A 16,345-nucleotide genomic window follows, 5' to 3' on the forward strand; every position below is an offset into this window, starting at 1 on the left:
GAAACTGTGTGGTCTTTCAACTCTACCAGCAGGTTGGGTACATTCGTCAATAGTCAAGAGCATCTATAGATAATCAATAGAGGGTCATTCCAATACAGTGCTACTCTGAATAAAGTGCAGCCAAGACCTCCAACCAAAACATCAGGAAGGAGAGTGATGAAGGAATACGACGACGCATGGTGTTGTGGGATCAGACTTTTAATTGGACTTTAAGTTCACATAAATAACATTAGTTCATATATTTTTGTATATTTATACAACTTTATATAATATATACTGTATTTCCCCCATGATTTACATTTCTTTCTCGTTAATAGTGTGTATCTCCGCCGAAATAAGGAGTGCATTTCAATGTACACACACCTCTTTAGATCCGCTTGTAAAGGTCCAAATATCAAGGGAGAGGAAACGTGTTTATTTCAATTCCGAGAGAAATTAGATTTTTGTAAAAAATTAGTCCTCAAGAAACAGGCAAGAAACGGAAATGCAAAAATGAGATACTGCATGTCTCTACAGGATACCGCACTACCAAGAGGGAACAGTAAACCATTATATCTGGACTGTATATTAATGCAATTATTGACCTGTAACACAAACAAAAGCACAGCAAACTACCTGATATGCATGGACACAGATGTCTTAACGCCGTCATCCCTGGCAGACGTCTTTTGATGAATATGTTAGTAATATATAATCCCCCTGGATATGTCAGGACAGTCAGAACGTATTTGGACCTGGAGCTCAGAGTCGCGTCGTCATGCAGCGACCCGGCCGAGTCCACCAGATGAACAGAACTCACAAATCACCACCCGGTACGGCCGGGTCCACCAGATGAACAGAACTCCCAAATCACCACCCGGACCGAGTCCACCAGATGAACAGAACTCACAAATCACCACCCGACCCGGCCGAGTCCACCAGATGAACAGAACTCACAAATCACCACCCGGGATGTTCAGCGCCACACATGACATCACAGCATCTGCTGGACTGAAATGAACCAAGAAGAGAGCGGCTGCAACGACACAGTGATGACTGGACATCGTCTCGTCAGTCAGTGCAGTGTTTTTGACAAATCATCGCATGAGAAGGAGCCAAGTTCTACAGCTGTTAATGTACAGTATAGTTAATGTACAGTATAGCTGTGCTCATGCAGAAGAATGCACAGACTGCTGATCTCGCTCCGCTATTCAAGACATGTTACTTGGAGCAGGAAGGGGAGGGGCCAGCTTACTGCACTGGGCTCTTCCTCTTCCTGTTGGACAGAATAGACCTGACAGGTGTAAAAGTTTTTGTGCTCTCAATAAAAAAAAAGAAGAAAATGTACAATACGGAAAGTTGGGTCCGTCAGCGGTGATGAGTAACCCTACTGAGGAGCTCAGTTACTGGGTGATGGAGAGGGGGCGTGGCATCAGTAGTACGAGCCTGTTCCCAATTCTGTACAGGTGCAATGGCACTAAAACCCCAGCTTTCAATGCAAAACAAAAGCAAAAGAAAACAGTTTTCAATAGTATCTCAAGTATTACATGCTATGTTCCAGCCTGTTTCTGCTAAGCACACAGACGCTTCTGGTTGTTGTTGTCTGCCTATAATACACGATTGTCTTGATTTAGCCCTGAATTCTAACCAAACAGAAACCACAACACACACCAACCTATCCAACGCACAACCAAACATGATATATTATCATAATATATTGGATTATGTTGTGTTTATCACTCTCATATTGCTTATCATTTTGTGAGGGAGAGAGCAGAGATCATCGTTAGCTCTAGGGGGTGCTTGGAACCATAATCCTCTTTATATCTGCCAAGACCACATGACGCTTGATGTGAGACACTTCTGGTTCGCTGGTGACCGTCCCCACTCCCCAGTGACCTGCGTTTGTATGTCCTTTTCCTTGATTCCCCTTGTGTCTTTTCAGCGACCCTTCACTCCCTGCCCTTGTGCGTCTGTGATTATTATCTGCTGCACCTGTCCCTCGTTGATCTGCCCCACCTGTCCCTCGTTGATCTGCCCCACCTGTCCCTCGTTGATCTGCCCCACCTGTCCCTCGTTGATCTGCCCCACCTGTCCCTCGTTGATCTGCCCCACCTGTCCCTCGTTGATCTGCCCCACCTGTCCCTCGTTGATCTGGCCCACCTGTCCCTCGTTGATCTGCCCCACCTGTCCCTCGTTGATCTGCCCCACCTGCACCTCGTTGTTCCTGTGTTAGCCTCTCTGTATGTCCAGCCTCAGGTCCTTAGTCCACTGTCGCTTTGTTGTTTACCTGTGGCGTGTTTGTTGTTTACCTGTGGCCTGTTTGTTGTTTACCTGTGGCGTGTTTGTTGTTTACCTGTGGCGTGTTTGTTGTTTACCTGTGGCGTGTTCCTCTGTGGTTCCCGGTGTTCCTGTGCTGAAGTTCTGGATTAAACCTCACTGAACCTGAAGCCTCACTGAACCTGCTTCTGTGTCCGGGTTCCGGCTACACGCACCTATCCTGCCCTGATGGTCTTTTACTGCTGAGGTGTTACAGAGGCTTCTGCTCATGTTAACATACATTATGCGGGTTCTAAAATATGCAATTAAAGTCAAATGTTACAGCATGCTTTTTTAGCATTATTGGTAGTAGGAGTGTTTTAATAATGGGAAGTGCTATGAATAATAGCTTGAGCTATATATCAACTTGGGGACGTTACATTTATGATAAGCACCTACAATAACCAATGAGGTGTTCTGAGTGACTAAACCCTGACCAGTGATTGGATAAGAGGGGAGTGGATCTGTGAGTGATTCTACAGGTGAGTGAGGAAGGTACGTTTGTGACAAACCTGGCGTGCTGAAAGTGTGAAGACTACAGAAATGTCTAGAACTACCATCGGATCAGTGTGTGATCCTACAAAGTGTCATGCTTCATCACGACAAAACCAAACCAAACCAAAAACATGAAGGTGTGTGTACTGTAGGCTATGTGTGTGTGTGTGTGTGTGTGTCACTTAGCCATGCCGTGACATCAGACTGACAGAACAGACAGTGTTAAGCCTCTCCTCCCTGAATATATATTCAGCACTGTGAGCTTTCATGTCAGTTAATCCCGTTTCACTTGTGATAGAAACCACATGAACATCATAACCATATGCCTTCGCTATACAAGATCAACTCACTATGCTTTCGGAAAAGGAAAGAAGGTACAACCCTGCTCGAAATTCAGCTCACACTGGGGAGATCAGATCAATCTAAAAAGTGCGTCATGAGAATACATTGAGATGGACAAAAAGCAAACCAACTTAGTGTTTATAAATAATCAATGTTTTCCTCTATTCAATCGTAATCAATAAACTTCTTATAATACAAGACTAGTAGTCACAAAACGCAAGTCAAGCTCCTGTGATCTGGAATATCAGAAACGACAAAACCACAGCCCCAAACGTAAGTCGCCGCAGGCAACAGTAACCCAGCGATGCAAAGACGAGAGGCGGGGTCACATCAGGAAGAGGAAGCAAAAAAATGAAGAGCAAGACCTCATTGGCCAAGAAAACCAGGGAGTGTCTAGCCCTGTCCAATCGCCAAAGCCTCCATTGGCAACCAGAGGCCAGTCTTCTGCGAAACACTGAAACTCTTATATAACCCTCCTCCCCAAGTAAACACTCACTTCCCCTCAGACACTAAATCCAAAACCCTTGTTTCGGTGTAAGAAACGGGTTGGGAACCCCCCTCCACCCTGCCCTTCCACCAAACCCAACGCGTTTTCATTCACAGAGAGAGGACGGAAACGAATGAATGACTTTGGGAGGAGAGCACGCACACAGTATATATTCTCTACGGAGCGTTCGGACCCTCAGGATGTCCAGAGACATGAGAGAGAGGTCGCTAGGTCCCGGCGCGCCTCAGTGGCACGACTTCATCCCGGAGACGTAGGGCGACTCCTGCTGGCGACACAGCATGTCCTGCTGCTCGGGACAGTCCACGAAGTCCGGCACGGGGAGGCCCGACAGGATCATCACCGACTTGTTCCAGATCATGAAGGTGGGCGCCACGGGCAGCAGGAAGGAGACGTCGAAGGTGTGCAGGTGCTGGGAGTTCATGGCGTCGTAGAAGGACAGGGAGTTGTTGTCGTAGTCCAGCAGCACGCCGAGGCGCCTCAGCTGCAGGCTGGCCTCCACCAGCATCTCCTTGCCGTTGTGGCGAACCAGGAAGTTGTTGTTGCAGCGCGACAGCACCCAGGACGACGAGTTCTTGCCGCTCCACTCGTTCTTGGGGGCCGACTTGTAGGCCACGCCCACCGCGTACCTGTGGGGGGGGAGGGGTTTGGGGTATGTTAAGAGAGACAGATTGAGACGTTGAGGTGATTGGCTATACTAGCTAGCCTGGGAGAGAGGTAAAGAGGTTAGTTTCACTGCTTCAGACGGATTTCTGGGCAAAATCATTCCCCTGTTTGCATGCCAATGAAAAGGAGCTATGTTCCTTGGAGTTGGTATAGTATATATATATACCATTATCAGTTATTATACCATTACCAGTCCTGTGGTAATGGTATAGTCCATACAGTGCATATAAGATGCACATGCGAAGGACGGGATTAGAACCCGGATCTCCAGTTTGGGAGTTGGGCGCGCTGACAGTTGCTCCAGTTAGGGACGTCCCTCGTTTATACAAATAAAGTTTGATTTGATTTGGTTTGGTTTGGTACAAGCAGGGTGTCCTACGCCACGGTTAGCGTGGCCGCTGAACGGACAGTTAGGGCCGGCGGTGGCGGGCGGTCTCACCAGGTGGAGGCTCCCAGAAGCACCTCCCAGTAGTGGCAGCCGCTGTCGATGAAGACGTTGCCGGCGGCGCCGTACGAGCCGGCGCCGCTGAAGCGCTCGGGGGTGTGGCTCTTCTTCAGCGAGCTCTCGTCCTTCTCCATGGTCAGGCAGTCGTTGGACAGACGCAGCTTCTTGTGGGCCGTCTTGGGGTCGAGCTTGAATGGCTGACCTGGAACGGGGGGAGGGGGGAGAGAGAGAGAGAGAGAGAGAGGGGAGAGGAAGGGAGGAGAGAGAGGGAAGGAGAGAGAGAAGGGAGAGGAGGGAAGAGAGAGAGAGAGAGAGGAGAGCGAGGGGGGAAAGAGAGAGAGGGGAGAGAGAGAAGGGAGAGGAGGGGAGAGAGAGAGAGAGAGAGGAGAGCGAGGGGGGAAAGAGAGAGAGGGGAGAGAGAGAGAGGGGAGAGGAAGGGAGGAGAGAGAGGGAAGGAGAGAGAGAAGGGAGAGGAGGGGAGAGAGAGGGGGGGGAGAGAGAGAGAGGAGAGAGAGGGAAGGAGAGAGAGAAGGGAGAGGAGGGGAGAGAGAGGGGGGGAGAGAGAGAGAGAGGAGAGAGAGGGGGGAAAGAGAGAGCGAGGGGAGAGAGAGAGGGGAGGAGAGAGAGGGGGGAGAGGGGAGAGAGAGGAGAGTGAGAGGGGAGAGGAGTGAGTCTTTCAGCTTCAAAGCCTCTAACAGCAGCGCACATCATCAACACTTTTCTGCGACTGCAGCAACATCAGAAATCCTCTTCAGCGTGTTCTGTGAAGTACAGTAGCCATCGTTTTTATTCACAACTTTCAATGGTGCTGACACCTGCGATCGGGGAATCAGATGAGAATCAGGAGCGCTGAAAAGAGGGAGAGAGGACGTGAGGAAGGAGACAAGCGGAGCGCTAGATTGGGTATTTAACTACGATGAGCATCGTGTGTGTCTGGCAGCCTGGGACATGTTAGCAGTCAGTCTAAATTAGAGGTTAGCAGTCAGAAGCCTGTGGATTATGGGGTTGGCGAAGTGTGAAGCAAAGCAGTCTGCTGAATATTGCTCAATCTCCTCCATTATTGGCAGCCGCTGCATCTGGAGGGAAGATGTTTTCCGTAGCCATACCTCCCCTGGTGTTAGTGGTATTTTTTGTATGCTTACTGTACATTGTTATTATGTATATTACACCATCAAGCTATATGCATGTGTGTGTACAGGTATGTATGTGCATGGAAGCATGTTGTGTACATCCTAGTAGCGTGCTTGTATCCATGAAATGTGACACATGTTAAAACAACTAAACAACATGACAGCAATGGAATTTGCTCCGGCAAAGTATTTTGAAAATGCGGACCTAAATAAAGTGTCATATGAGGTGCTTGGGAGGTCACCCTCGGTCGACCAGGACCTGGCGTTTAACCCTGACTCCTCCCACCCGGCCTGGGGCGTGATAACCCTCCTCCGTTCCTCACTCCGCCTCCCCGTCTGGGAGTCTGCCGCTGTCACGCCGCGGATGTGAGAGGCCGGGGCCGTGCGCTGCTGGGAGCCAATCACACGAGTGCTCTCTCTCTCTCTCCGCTTTGAAGTGTTATCTCTGGGAGCGCAGCCCGTTCCCACCCCTCCCGCCCCCCCCCGGCGCCGTCACGCTGCTGCTGCTGAGGGCTCCCGAGAGGCGGAGCTCAGGACGCCGGCTGCCCCCTCAGCCGCCAACGGCAAACACGCACGCGCGCCCGCCCGTCAAACATACACGTTCACGCACGACCCGACGTCCTCACGAGCACATCCTCACACACTCACGTTGTGTAGGTGAATCCCCCTGTGAGAGGCACAGAGCCAGCAGGGGGTCATTCAGCTGTCACCTCACTAGGGAGAACACACTCACACACACTCACACACTCACACACACACTCACGCACGCACACCTTCTACACATAAAGACTCCCCCACAGGAAAAAGAATAGAATATCCCACACATGGGAGTCATCAAATCCTGGATTAAACCACTTTTCCCTGGCAATACTACAGCTACATCAGTAATGAAAGATGTCTCGTCATGGCGATAAAGTGACTCCATTAGACGAGAGCTGCTTCTAGAGGAAACGTGTCCAGCGTGAAAAAAGAATAAGAAAATTTACGTCTTGAGGAGGAAAGCTTTTCAACATTCAATTCACTCTCCGACGCTCTCCATCTTAAACAGCCCATAAAACTAAAGAGAGGGGAACCCCTTTGTACATGTATAATATTTCATTTATGGCAATTTCACTTCACATCGGCGGGGCAGGGCTGAGCTGACGGAGTCAGGGAGAGGTGGGAATGGATCAGTGGCGAGTCGTGAACACATTTGGCTGGTTAACTGCACAGTCCCTCACCGTAGCTAAGCTGCCCGACACAGGGGACGATGGTGACTGTCTGTGGACATTAAACATCTAACTGAACGTTCTGTTCTTTTCTGTGCTTTCACACCCTATAGTATACAAATCAATCAATCAATCAATCAAAGCTTTATTTGTATAGCGCATTTCATACCCAGAGGCAACACAATGCGCTTTACAGAGAACAAGGGAGGTGGGCATACGACCCACCCCTACATATTCCAGAGGGAAGCAAAAAACAGTAATCACCCGGGGGCCAGATAAGTGAGCTGTAAACATTCTTCCCTGACCCCTCTCAACGAGACGATCGAGCAAGCTCCTGGAGTATGTTTGTCTACCGGCTAACAAATGCAACGCATGGCTAGATATCATACCGTGCCTGACCTCTGATTGCCTTGTGTGTGTGTGTGTGTGCGCCTGATGTATGATGTGAAGTGACAGGATCAAACCACCCAGTGGGGGTGGGTCTGGATCAAACCACCCAGTGGGGGTGGGTCTGGATCACACCACCAGGCCAGTGGGGGTGGGTCTGGATCACACCACCAGGCCAGTGGGGGTGGGTCTGGATCACACCACCAGGCCAGTGGGGGTGGGTCTGGATCACACCACCAGGCCAGTGGGGGTGGGTCTGGATCACACCACCAGGCCAGTGGGGGTGGGTCTGGATCACACCACCAGGCCAGTGGGGGTGGATAGTAGCAGTATCAGCTGAAGGGGTCGGGGCAGAAACACAATCTCTATCAATCATTTAGAGATGACCTCTTCTGCTTCACACTCCTCTGATCTCTGCTGCCTGATCCCTGAGAACATGTACAGAGTGTGTGTGTGTGTGTGCATGACATCGTGTGTACTGTATGTATGTATGTATGTATGTATGTATGTATGTATCTATCTATCTATCTATCTATCTATCTATCTATCTATCTATCTATCTATCTATCTATCTATCTATCTATCTATCTATCTATCCTGACATGGACACTGCCCTCTGAGGTCAATGCTTGACCCAGGGAAGTCAAACATGACGCTTCATATCCAGGATATGTTCTGCACTGTCTGGCACATAAACATATATATATATACTGTATATATATATTAGTGCTGGGTATTGGCAAGGACCTCATGATACATACAGTATCACAATATATGGGTCAGGATATGACATGTATCACGATTCATTGCGATGTGATGCGATATAATACATATTGTGATACATTGCGATACTCTACATAATTTACTGAAAATGTTAAAATACAACTGAAAATACAACTCCCAGCATCCCCCGCTCCCTGGAGGTGATCCTGAGGGTGGAGGGAATGGAAGGACATTTAAAATCCATTTAAAACAATCATGTATCTATGACTGAATTCTATCCTTCATTTTCTATATCTATATATATTCCGTCTTCTTCTGTATACCTGTCTTTTTTGCTTCTTTTTTTTTTACTGTATTGATACGGTATTGCGGAAAATTGCTACCGTATCGCGGAGAACAGAACGGTGAAGGGAGAACATTTTGCCGTCTAATGAGCTTGCATGCAGTGCTGAACAAACAGCAGACTGCGTTAAGTAGCGTTGACTGTTGTCTTGCTTCTGCGTCTGCTCTGTAGGGAGCGCCATGACAACCTGAGGCAGCCTGGGTAAATATTATCCTAGGTCCTTTAACAGGAAGTAAACAGCGGTGCTCCCTGGGAGTTGGTGTCAACAGACATTTTCTCAGCTCAGGTTTTGTGTCCTGTTTGGCTCAGTGGGCTTGTGGTCTAAACAGAGCTTTGTTTCACAAAGTCTGACTCCTGTAGACAAACGATATGAAGGAAAAGACGACTTCACACATTAGTAGACAAACGATATTGTTGAATCTCGTTGTCTTTTATTATTGTCCTTGATTAGCTCTGCGTTGTGTTTTTTGTTTCCAATAAAAGACGGCCCCCCAATCTCTAGATATACCACACAGTCCAGTGTCTCCTTTCTCAGGTGTATTCCAAATGAATCTCTGCAACACGGGATCTGAGTCTCAAGCAAAAGCGGTTTATTCCAGAAGGTTTAACATACAAAAGAACATGGCGATGTCTAATGCACAGATGACCTGTCTGGATGACAGGCCAGTGCCTGCCCAAATCAAATAACATACAAAAGAACAGTGGTTTTAACCTCCTGACGAGAGGGAGGGGTGGGTGTCCCACACCCCCCTACGTCCTTCGAGACAAAGCTGTCTCTCTCTCTTCTCAATCATGCGGCCTTGCAACTAAGATAGGATGAGGCGCCTGACGCCCTCGTATCTAAAGAGTCGGTGTTTGTGCACCACATGAGAGACTGTCACCCTTCCCCTAGGGACATATACAGCCATACGGTGGGGACCTTTCCCTATGCCTAGACCCCCCTTGGGTAGCAGCATGACTCCCCCTGTCGTAACCTCCGTCTCCAGGAACCCTCGGGCAGTCACACAGGAGTCATACACCCACACACACTGGAACCAGCTGATAATGTTAATGATTGACAGTTTTTTCTAGCAGCCAGCTCTAGTCATTTCCATCAATATGAAGGAAAATACTTTGTCACACTAGGTAGACAAATGATATGAAGGAAAAGACTTCTACCTCACACACTAGGTAGACAAATGATATGAAGGAAAATATTTCTACCTCACACACTAGGTAGACAAACGATATGAAGGAAAAGACTTCTACCTCACACACTAGGTTGGCAGGGTTCTTGGGAGGGAACAAACCTCGCAGTCTGTCCTACCCTGGCCCCGGGCCCCAGGCCCTGAATCACACGCCCACTTTGTAAAATGCCATTCAGGGACTGATGATGCTCTCATCCAAAATGATTAAATTCAATTCAATTCAATTCAAACCTTTATTTATCCAGAGAAAGCCAATTGAGACCAGGGTCTCATTCACAATGGCGCCCTGGTTACAGCAATCATTTCTCTCATTTGTTAGAATTCCAACCCTGCCAATCAGCGTCCCTTTGAGTGGGATGACGCATGCTGTGATTGGTTAGGCGATGAAGGTCTCCCTCCTCGGCAGCGTGCATCTTGGTAAACTAGCGTCTGCAACAGGACTGAATAATGAAGCGAAGCAAAATGGCGATTAGTCTGAGTGTCGGGATAAAAGTCTGTCTCTGAGGTAAACAAGAACAATACGGCTTCCAAACAACACAGCATCGCCGTCCAGCTCAGTCAGCACTATCTGGCACTCTGACTTGGCTGCAGTTTTTGCTGTGAGGAACATGTGGCTTTCTATGTGGTGGATAAACGATGGCAGCTTGACCCAGTTTGCCAGCACACAGCAGAAAACTCACTGAAAAGAAATCCTCCGTGTTTGGCAATGAAGGCATGATGGGAAATGGTGTTTGACAGCAACAACATCCTTTCTGGCAGTCACTGACTCTCCAGCCGGACATCAAACGCATGCTATGACTGACTGAGGTGCTTTCTCCTAAACGTGTCGTCAATAATCGGTACTCAAGGGAACCAAGTCCCGATGCAGATGAACCCTGACCTACCGTGGGCATGAGTGGAGGTCTATTACACTAGATGTCCTCACTTTGAAGGAGAGATCTGATATCCTGCTGTATTTTCTATTCTTAGAAGACGTGACCGATCTTTCTGACAGTGAAAGGATATCCAGGCATGGTAAAGCTCCAGTATAACGCCGCCTCTCAACAACCACCTTCGGGCGATTTCAGGCTTTCACGCGTGCAAATGTCAAGTCCGAATGGGATGCGTTTGTTTTTCTAGACGGTCTCACGCTCATGGTAATGCTATACACACACCGTGGAAATGGTCTAATAGGCAGAGATGATTCAAAAGTTCCTTTCGGACCAAAGCCTTTTGATGCTGTATCCCATGAACAGTCAACAGGAAGTGGTGAATGGAAGGCCGGCGCTCAGGAAGAATCGTGTTTGATGAAAATGTTATGGTGTCAAATGGAAGCATTTTCACGGTCTCTCTCGATGCCTTCGGGCTCAAACGCGTCCACGTGAGGCTGCTGCCAGCAGAGTACCTTTAGGCCACGATTCTTCAATAATACATACATATCTCCTTAGAAGTGGCACGGGGAGGCGTCCCAAGCACAGTGATGTGTTAAATCTCTAGCTTTCATCGTACTCTGCTTTCCTTGCATACGGGCCCTCGCGTCCCCAACGCACTATCCCATTAACAGGCATGAAAAAGGACACGCTGAAAACTGATTTAAGATGCACACGGCTGCAAAGAGCCTTTTGATGTCCCACTCTTTCCTCTCTTCTCTCTCTCCTTCCCTCCCTCCTTTCTGTCCCTCTCTGCTCTTAAGAACACGGTTACGGGAACCTGGTTGCACTTGGTTGGGTGCACGCACACGCACGCACACACACACACACACACACACACACACACACACACACACACACGCACACACACATGCACGCATTCACTCTGGCTCCTGTCACCGGGCGTCCCCTCTGAGGTCCTGGTTAATTCATGTGTGTCCATGGGCTGAGGGTCACTCCGTCACACGCTCTCTCTCTGCACGCCTACGGAGCGGAAGATAGACCGTCTTTGTCCCTACTCCGGAGTGTGATGTCATATCCTGAATATTGTTGATTTTCAGAGAAATGCCTTTTAATATGATCCTGTTAGCTATTTCCTAATTATGATGATTGACCTCTGAGTATGGCTGTCGGCTTGAGTTTTCGGTAAGAAACGGTGTCCCTCTTCCATAGACTTATGAGATAAAGACATTCCATGGCTGGTACACTCTGGGCCAAACACCATTGTTGTGGTTAGAGATAAAGGCCTGGGCGCCGAGGCGGCGTAGGTTAACGTGACAAAACAAGGCCACCGAAGAGACCAGAGACAGTCTTATCGGAGAAGAGACGAGGGAGGGGGGACACTCAAACCACATAAGAACGTTGCAACGAGACCAATGCTTTGATTTGGGTCCAGACAGCATACAGAGAGGTCAACTGTACATTAGGCATGCCATCGTCTTTTGTATGTAAAACCTTCTGGAATAAACCGCTTTTGCTGAGGCTCATATCCCGTGTTGGAGAGATTCATTTGGAATACACCTGAAAAGGAGACACTGGACTGTGTGGTATTGTGTGAGATTGGGGGTCCGTCTTTTATTGGAAATCAAAACACAACGCAGAGCTAAATAAGGACAATAATAAAAGACAACGAGATTCATCACGGTTCTTCTGATTCTGCCGTCGTACACTAAAATTGCGCATCGTTTTATGCGTGATCAAGATTCAAGATTCAATACTTTATTGCCATACAACTTTTCAGGTCGTTAGGAATTTGTTTCGCGCTCTTGGTAACAGGACGAACCTGTGATCACACTGCAGTTAGCGTAGTGTTGTTGTTTTCTGGGGTTTTATATGCTATTTGCACTAGAGGGCATTGAGGCATGAGAAGCAGCTGTTAGCGTCACGGTGTTAAGAGCGAGAGTCTGTGTCGCAGAGAGGTCTGTTTCCAGTGGGAGCTGTTGTGTTGTGTCAGACATGTTAAAACCCCTGCATCCCTGTGAGGAAAATCATGTACTGTAATGAGGAAGTACACACACACACACACACACACACACACACACACACACACACACACACACACACACACACACACACACACACACACACACGCACACACACATGCACGCATTCACTCTGGCTCCTGTCACCGGGCGTCCCCTCTGAGGTCCTGGTTAATTCATGTGTGTCCATGGGCTGAGGGTCACTCCGTCACACGCTCTCTCTCTGCACGCCTACGGAGCGGAAGATAGACCGTCTTTGTCCCTACTCCGGAGTGTGATGTCATATCCTGAATATTGTTGATTTTCAGAGAAATGCCTTTTAATATGATCCTGTTAGCTATTTCCTAATTATGATGATTGACCTCTGAGTATGGCTGTCGGCTTGAGTTTTCGGTAAGAAACGGTGTCCCTCTTCCATAGACTTATGAGATAAAGACATTCCATGGCTGGTACACTCTGGGCCAAACACCATTGTTGTGGTTAGAGATAAAGGCCTGGGCGCCGAGGCGGCGTAGGTTAACGTGACAAAACAAGGCCACCGAAGAGACCAGAGACAGTCTTATCGGAGAAGAGACGAGGGAGGGGGGACACTCAAACCACATAAGAACGTTGCAACGAGACCAATGCTTTGATTTGGGTCCAGACAGCATACAGAGAGGTCAACTGTACATTAGGCATGCCATCGTCTTTTGTATGTAAAACCTTCTGGAATAAACCGCTTTTGCTGAGGCTCATATCCCGTGTTGGAGAGATTCATTTGGAATACACCTGAAAAGGAGACACTGGACTGTGTGGTATTGTGTGAGATTGGGGGTCCGTCTTTTATTGGAAATCAAAACACAACGCAGAGCTAAATAAGGACAATAATAAAAGACAACGAGATTCATCACGGTTCTACTGATTCTGCATCGTCGTACACTAAAATCGCGCATCGTTTTATGCGTGATCAAGATTCAAGATTCAATACTTTATTGCCATACAACTTTTCAGGTCGTTAGGAATTTGTTTCGCGCTCTTCGTAACAGGACGAACCGGTGATCACACTGCAGTTAGCGTAGTGTTGTTGTTTTCTGGGGTTTTAGATGCTCTTTGCACTAGAGGGCATTGAGGCATGAGAAGCAGCTGTTAGCGTCACGGTGTTAAGAGCGAGAGTCTGTGTCGCAGAGAGGTCTGTTTCCAGTGGGAGCTGTTGTGTTGTGTCAGACACGTTAAAACCCCTGCATCCCTGTGAGGAAAATCATGTACTGTAATGAGGAAGTACACGCGCACACACACACACACACACACACACACACACACACACACACACACACACACACACACACAGCAATGTGTGTTGGGGAATCACACGCTGGAGTAAACTTGCCAGGAAAGTGGGGCTGTCTGTCCTTGCCTGTGTGAGAGAAAGACCTGGTACAGATGACAGCTCTGCCCTGGGGAGGGACTCGGCCCTGGGGAGGGACTCGGCCCTGGGGAGGGACTCTGCCCTGGGGAGGGACTCGGCCCTGGGGAGGGACTCTGCCCTGGGGAGGGACTCTGCCCTGGGGAGGGACTCGGCCCTGGGGAGGGACTCAGCCCTGGGGAGGGACTCGGCCCTGGGGAGGGACTCTGCCCTGGGGAGGGACTCGGCCCTGGGGAGGGACTCTGCCCTGGGGAGGGACTCGGCCCTGGGGAGGGACTCTGCCCTGGGGAGGGACTCAGCCCTGGCCCTGGGGAGGGACTCTGCCCTGGGGAGGGACTCAGCCCTGGGGAGGGACTCGGCCCTGGGGAGGGAGGGACTCTGCCCTGGGGAGGGACTCAGCCCTGGGGAGGGACTCAGGGACTCGGCCCTGGGGAGGGACTCAGCCCTGGGGAGGGACTCAGGGACTCGGCCCTGGGGAGGGACTCTGCCCTGGGGAGGGACTCAGCCCTGGCCCTGGGGAGGGACTCTGCCCTGGGGAGGGACTCAGCCCTGGGGAGGGACTCTGCCCTGGGGAGGGACTCAGCCCTGGGGAGGGACTCAGCCCTGGGGAGGGACTCAGCCCTGGGGAGGGACTCAGCCCTGGGGAGGGACACACGGACGGACAGGAGGCAGGAGGGGAGAGAGGGAGAATCTGAACCATAGAAAGAGAGCAGAGCAGCAGGGGAAGAGTGAGTGGTGAGAGAGAGAGAGGGAGAGAGAGGGGGAGAGAGAAAAAGAGGGAGAGAGAGAGAGAGAGAGAGAGAGAGAGAGAGAGAGAGAGGATAGGATAGCCCCTCGGCCCCGAGCCTGGGGGGGAGAGGATATAACATCTAACCCACATGAAGAAGAAGAAGAATCATCAATTCATCAGACGGCAAGGAAATTAATCCGTTGGAATTAATGATAGTGGCTTCGGTGTAGATGTTGCGTTGCGTTCGATGCCGGCGTCCGACGTTAGAGAATCGCTGAGGTTCATTTCTGGAACGGTCGCTGACAGTTGCCGCTGACGGACGCAGTGGAGCCAAGAGGTCAAGAAGATCCTCATTTTATTACTAGGATATTTATTGCAATGTGCCACAGGCCTATAAGTCTAAAGTGCTGCGTGCATTATTCAGTAGCAATTTCCCAGTTAAGTCTGGAGGGACCTCCTACAGCGAGTGGATCTGTAGATGCCCCTACCTAATGCCGGGCTCACACTACAGGATATTTAAAATCCTAACCGAGTTTGATATCAGGTTGCATCATGCACATAAGGAGAATCCTAACAGATATTCTTCTCACGAATCTCAACACAACAAGATTAGAAAATAAGGATTCATCACACACTACAGGATATTATCGTGCCCGAGGGAGCTACGAACCACTGGTCTTGCCATCTCACTTGTAAAGTAGTGATGTAATAATCTTAAATATCAAATTATCGGGGTGGCCCCGATGGGTCTGCGAGCCGAGGTATAAGATTGGATCTGTAAACTCCTCACTTTACAAGATAATCTGGGCCTAACATCGGTACCGACCAACGTTCCAGACCAGATTTCTCCTCTGATTGTTGGGAGGGTTGAATCAGGGATAAACAGCCCAAAACTCCCGTAGTGTCAGCCCGGCATAACTGCTTCTAAGCCAGTTTACATATCAACAGAGTCGTGTTGTGATACCAGATCGACTACGGTGACCGCGCATGTGAGCGTTGCCCCAGTTGCCTTCCTACTCCTCCGTCTGAGGGGCGGGGCCTTCTAGGCGACACGCCGCATGTCGCTGTGCTCGGCCAAACGGGTTTTGTGTGAGCGGTGCTGGAATGTGACGGGCCAGATCTAATGCCGCGGTCCAGATTGGATTTTGGGCCCGTAAGTTACGACTTCAAGTCACGACTCATGACTTCATAGCGTTCCAGGCAAACTGTCTGAGTGCGTGGAATTCTGGATAAATGTAAACAAGCCAATATGGCAAAAGCTTGAGATTTGGCACATTGTCAGAGCTGGCAAGCTAAACATTGTATGCCTAATTTCACTATGCTAAGAAATCGTACGTTACGTAATTACGCAATAAACCACGAGAGGCCGTGTGTTATAGTGATTTTATAACAGCTAGGGGGCGCTGTTAGGCACGACGCGAAGCGGAAGCGGGAATTGCTCAATGCTCGCTGCCCGAGCGCCTCCACGCATGCATGCACGTCCCATAGGAATACATTGGATTCCAAATAGTGGATCTCACCACACATTTCTAAGTGAAATCGTGGTACCGAGAACGTTGTGTGTGCCACCAAATATCGTGATATCCAGTTGGAA

At 49.2% G+C, this 16,345-nt stretch overlaps 1 protein-coding gene across 1 annotated transcript in view; it reads right to left on the minus strand.

Moving 5' to 3' along the window:
• Positions 1-3,866: 3,866 nt before the first annotated feature.
• The window catches only part of mid2 (midline 2), a gene marked incomplete at both ends in the record, with an annotated part of 74,401 nt that continues 61,922 nt past the window's right edge, over positions 3,867-16,345 (minus strand). The window contains 2 exon segments of the mRNA XM_084448659.1: positions 3,867-4,269; positions 4,746-4,953. Of these exon segments, the coding sequence (XP_084304785.1) occupies positions 3,867-4,269; positions 4,746-4,953 (611 nt within the window).

This window comes from Borostomias antarcticus, assembly GCF_949987555.1.
Source record: "Borostomias antarcticus genome assembly, chromosome: 14".
Taxonomy (NCBI): domain Eukaryota; kingdom Metazoa; phylum Chordata; class Actinopteri; order Stomiiformes; family Stomiidae; genus Borostomias; species Borostomias antarcticus.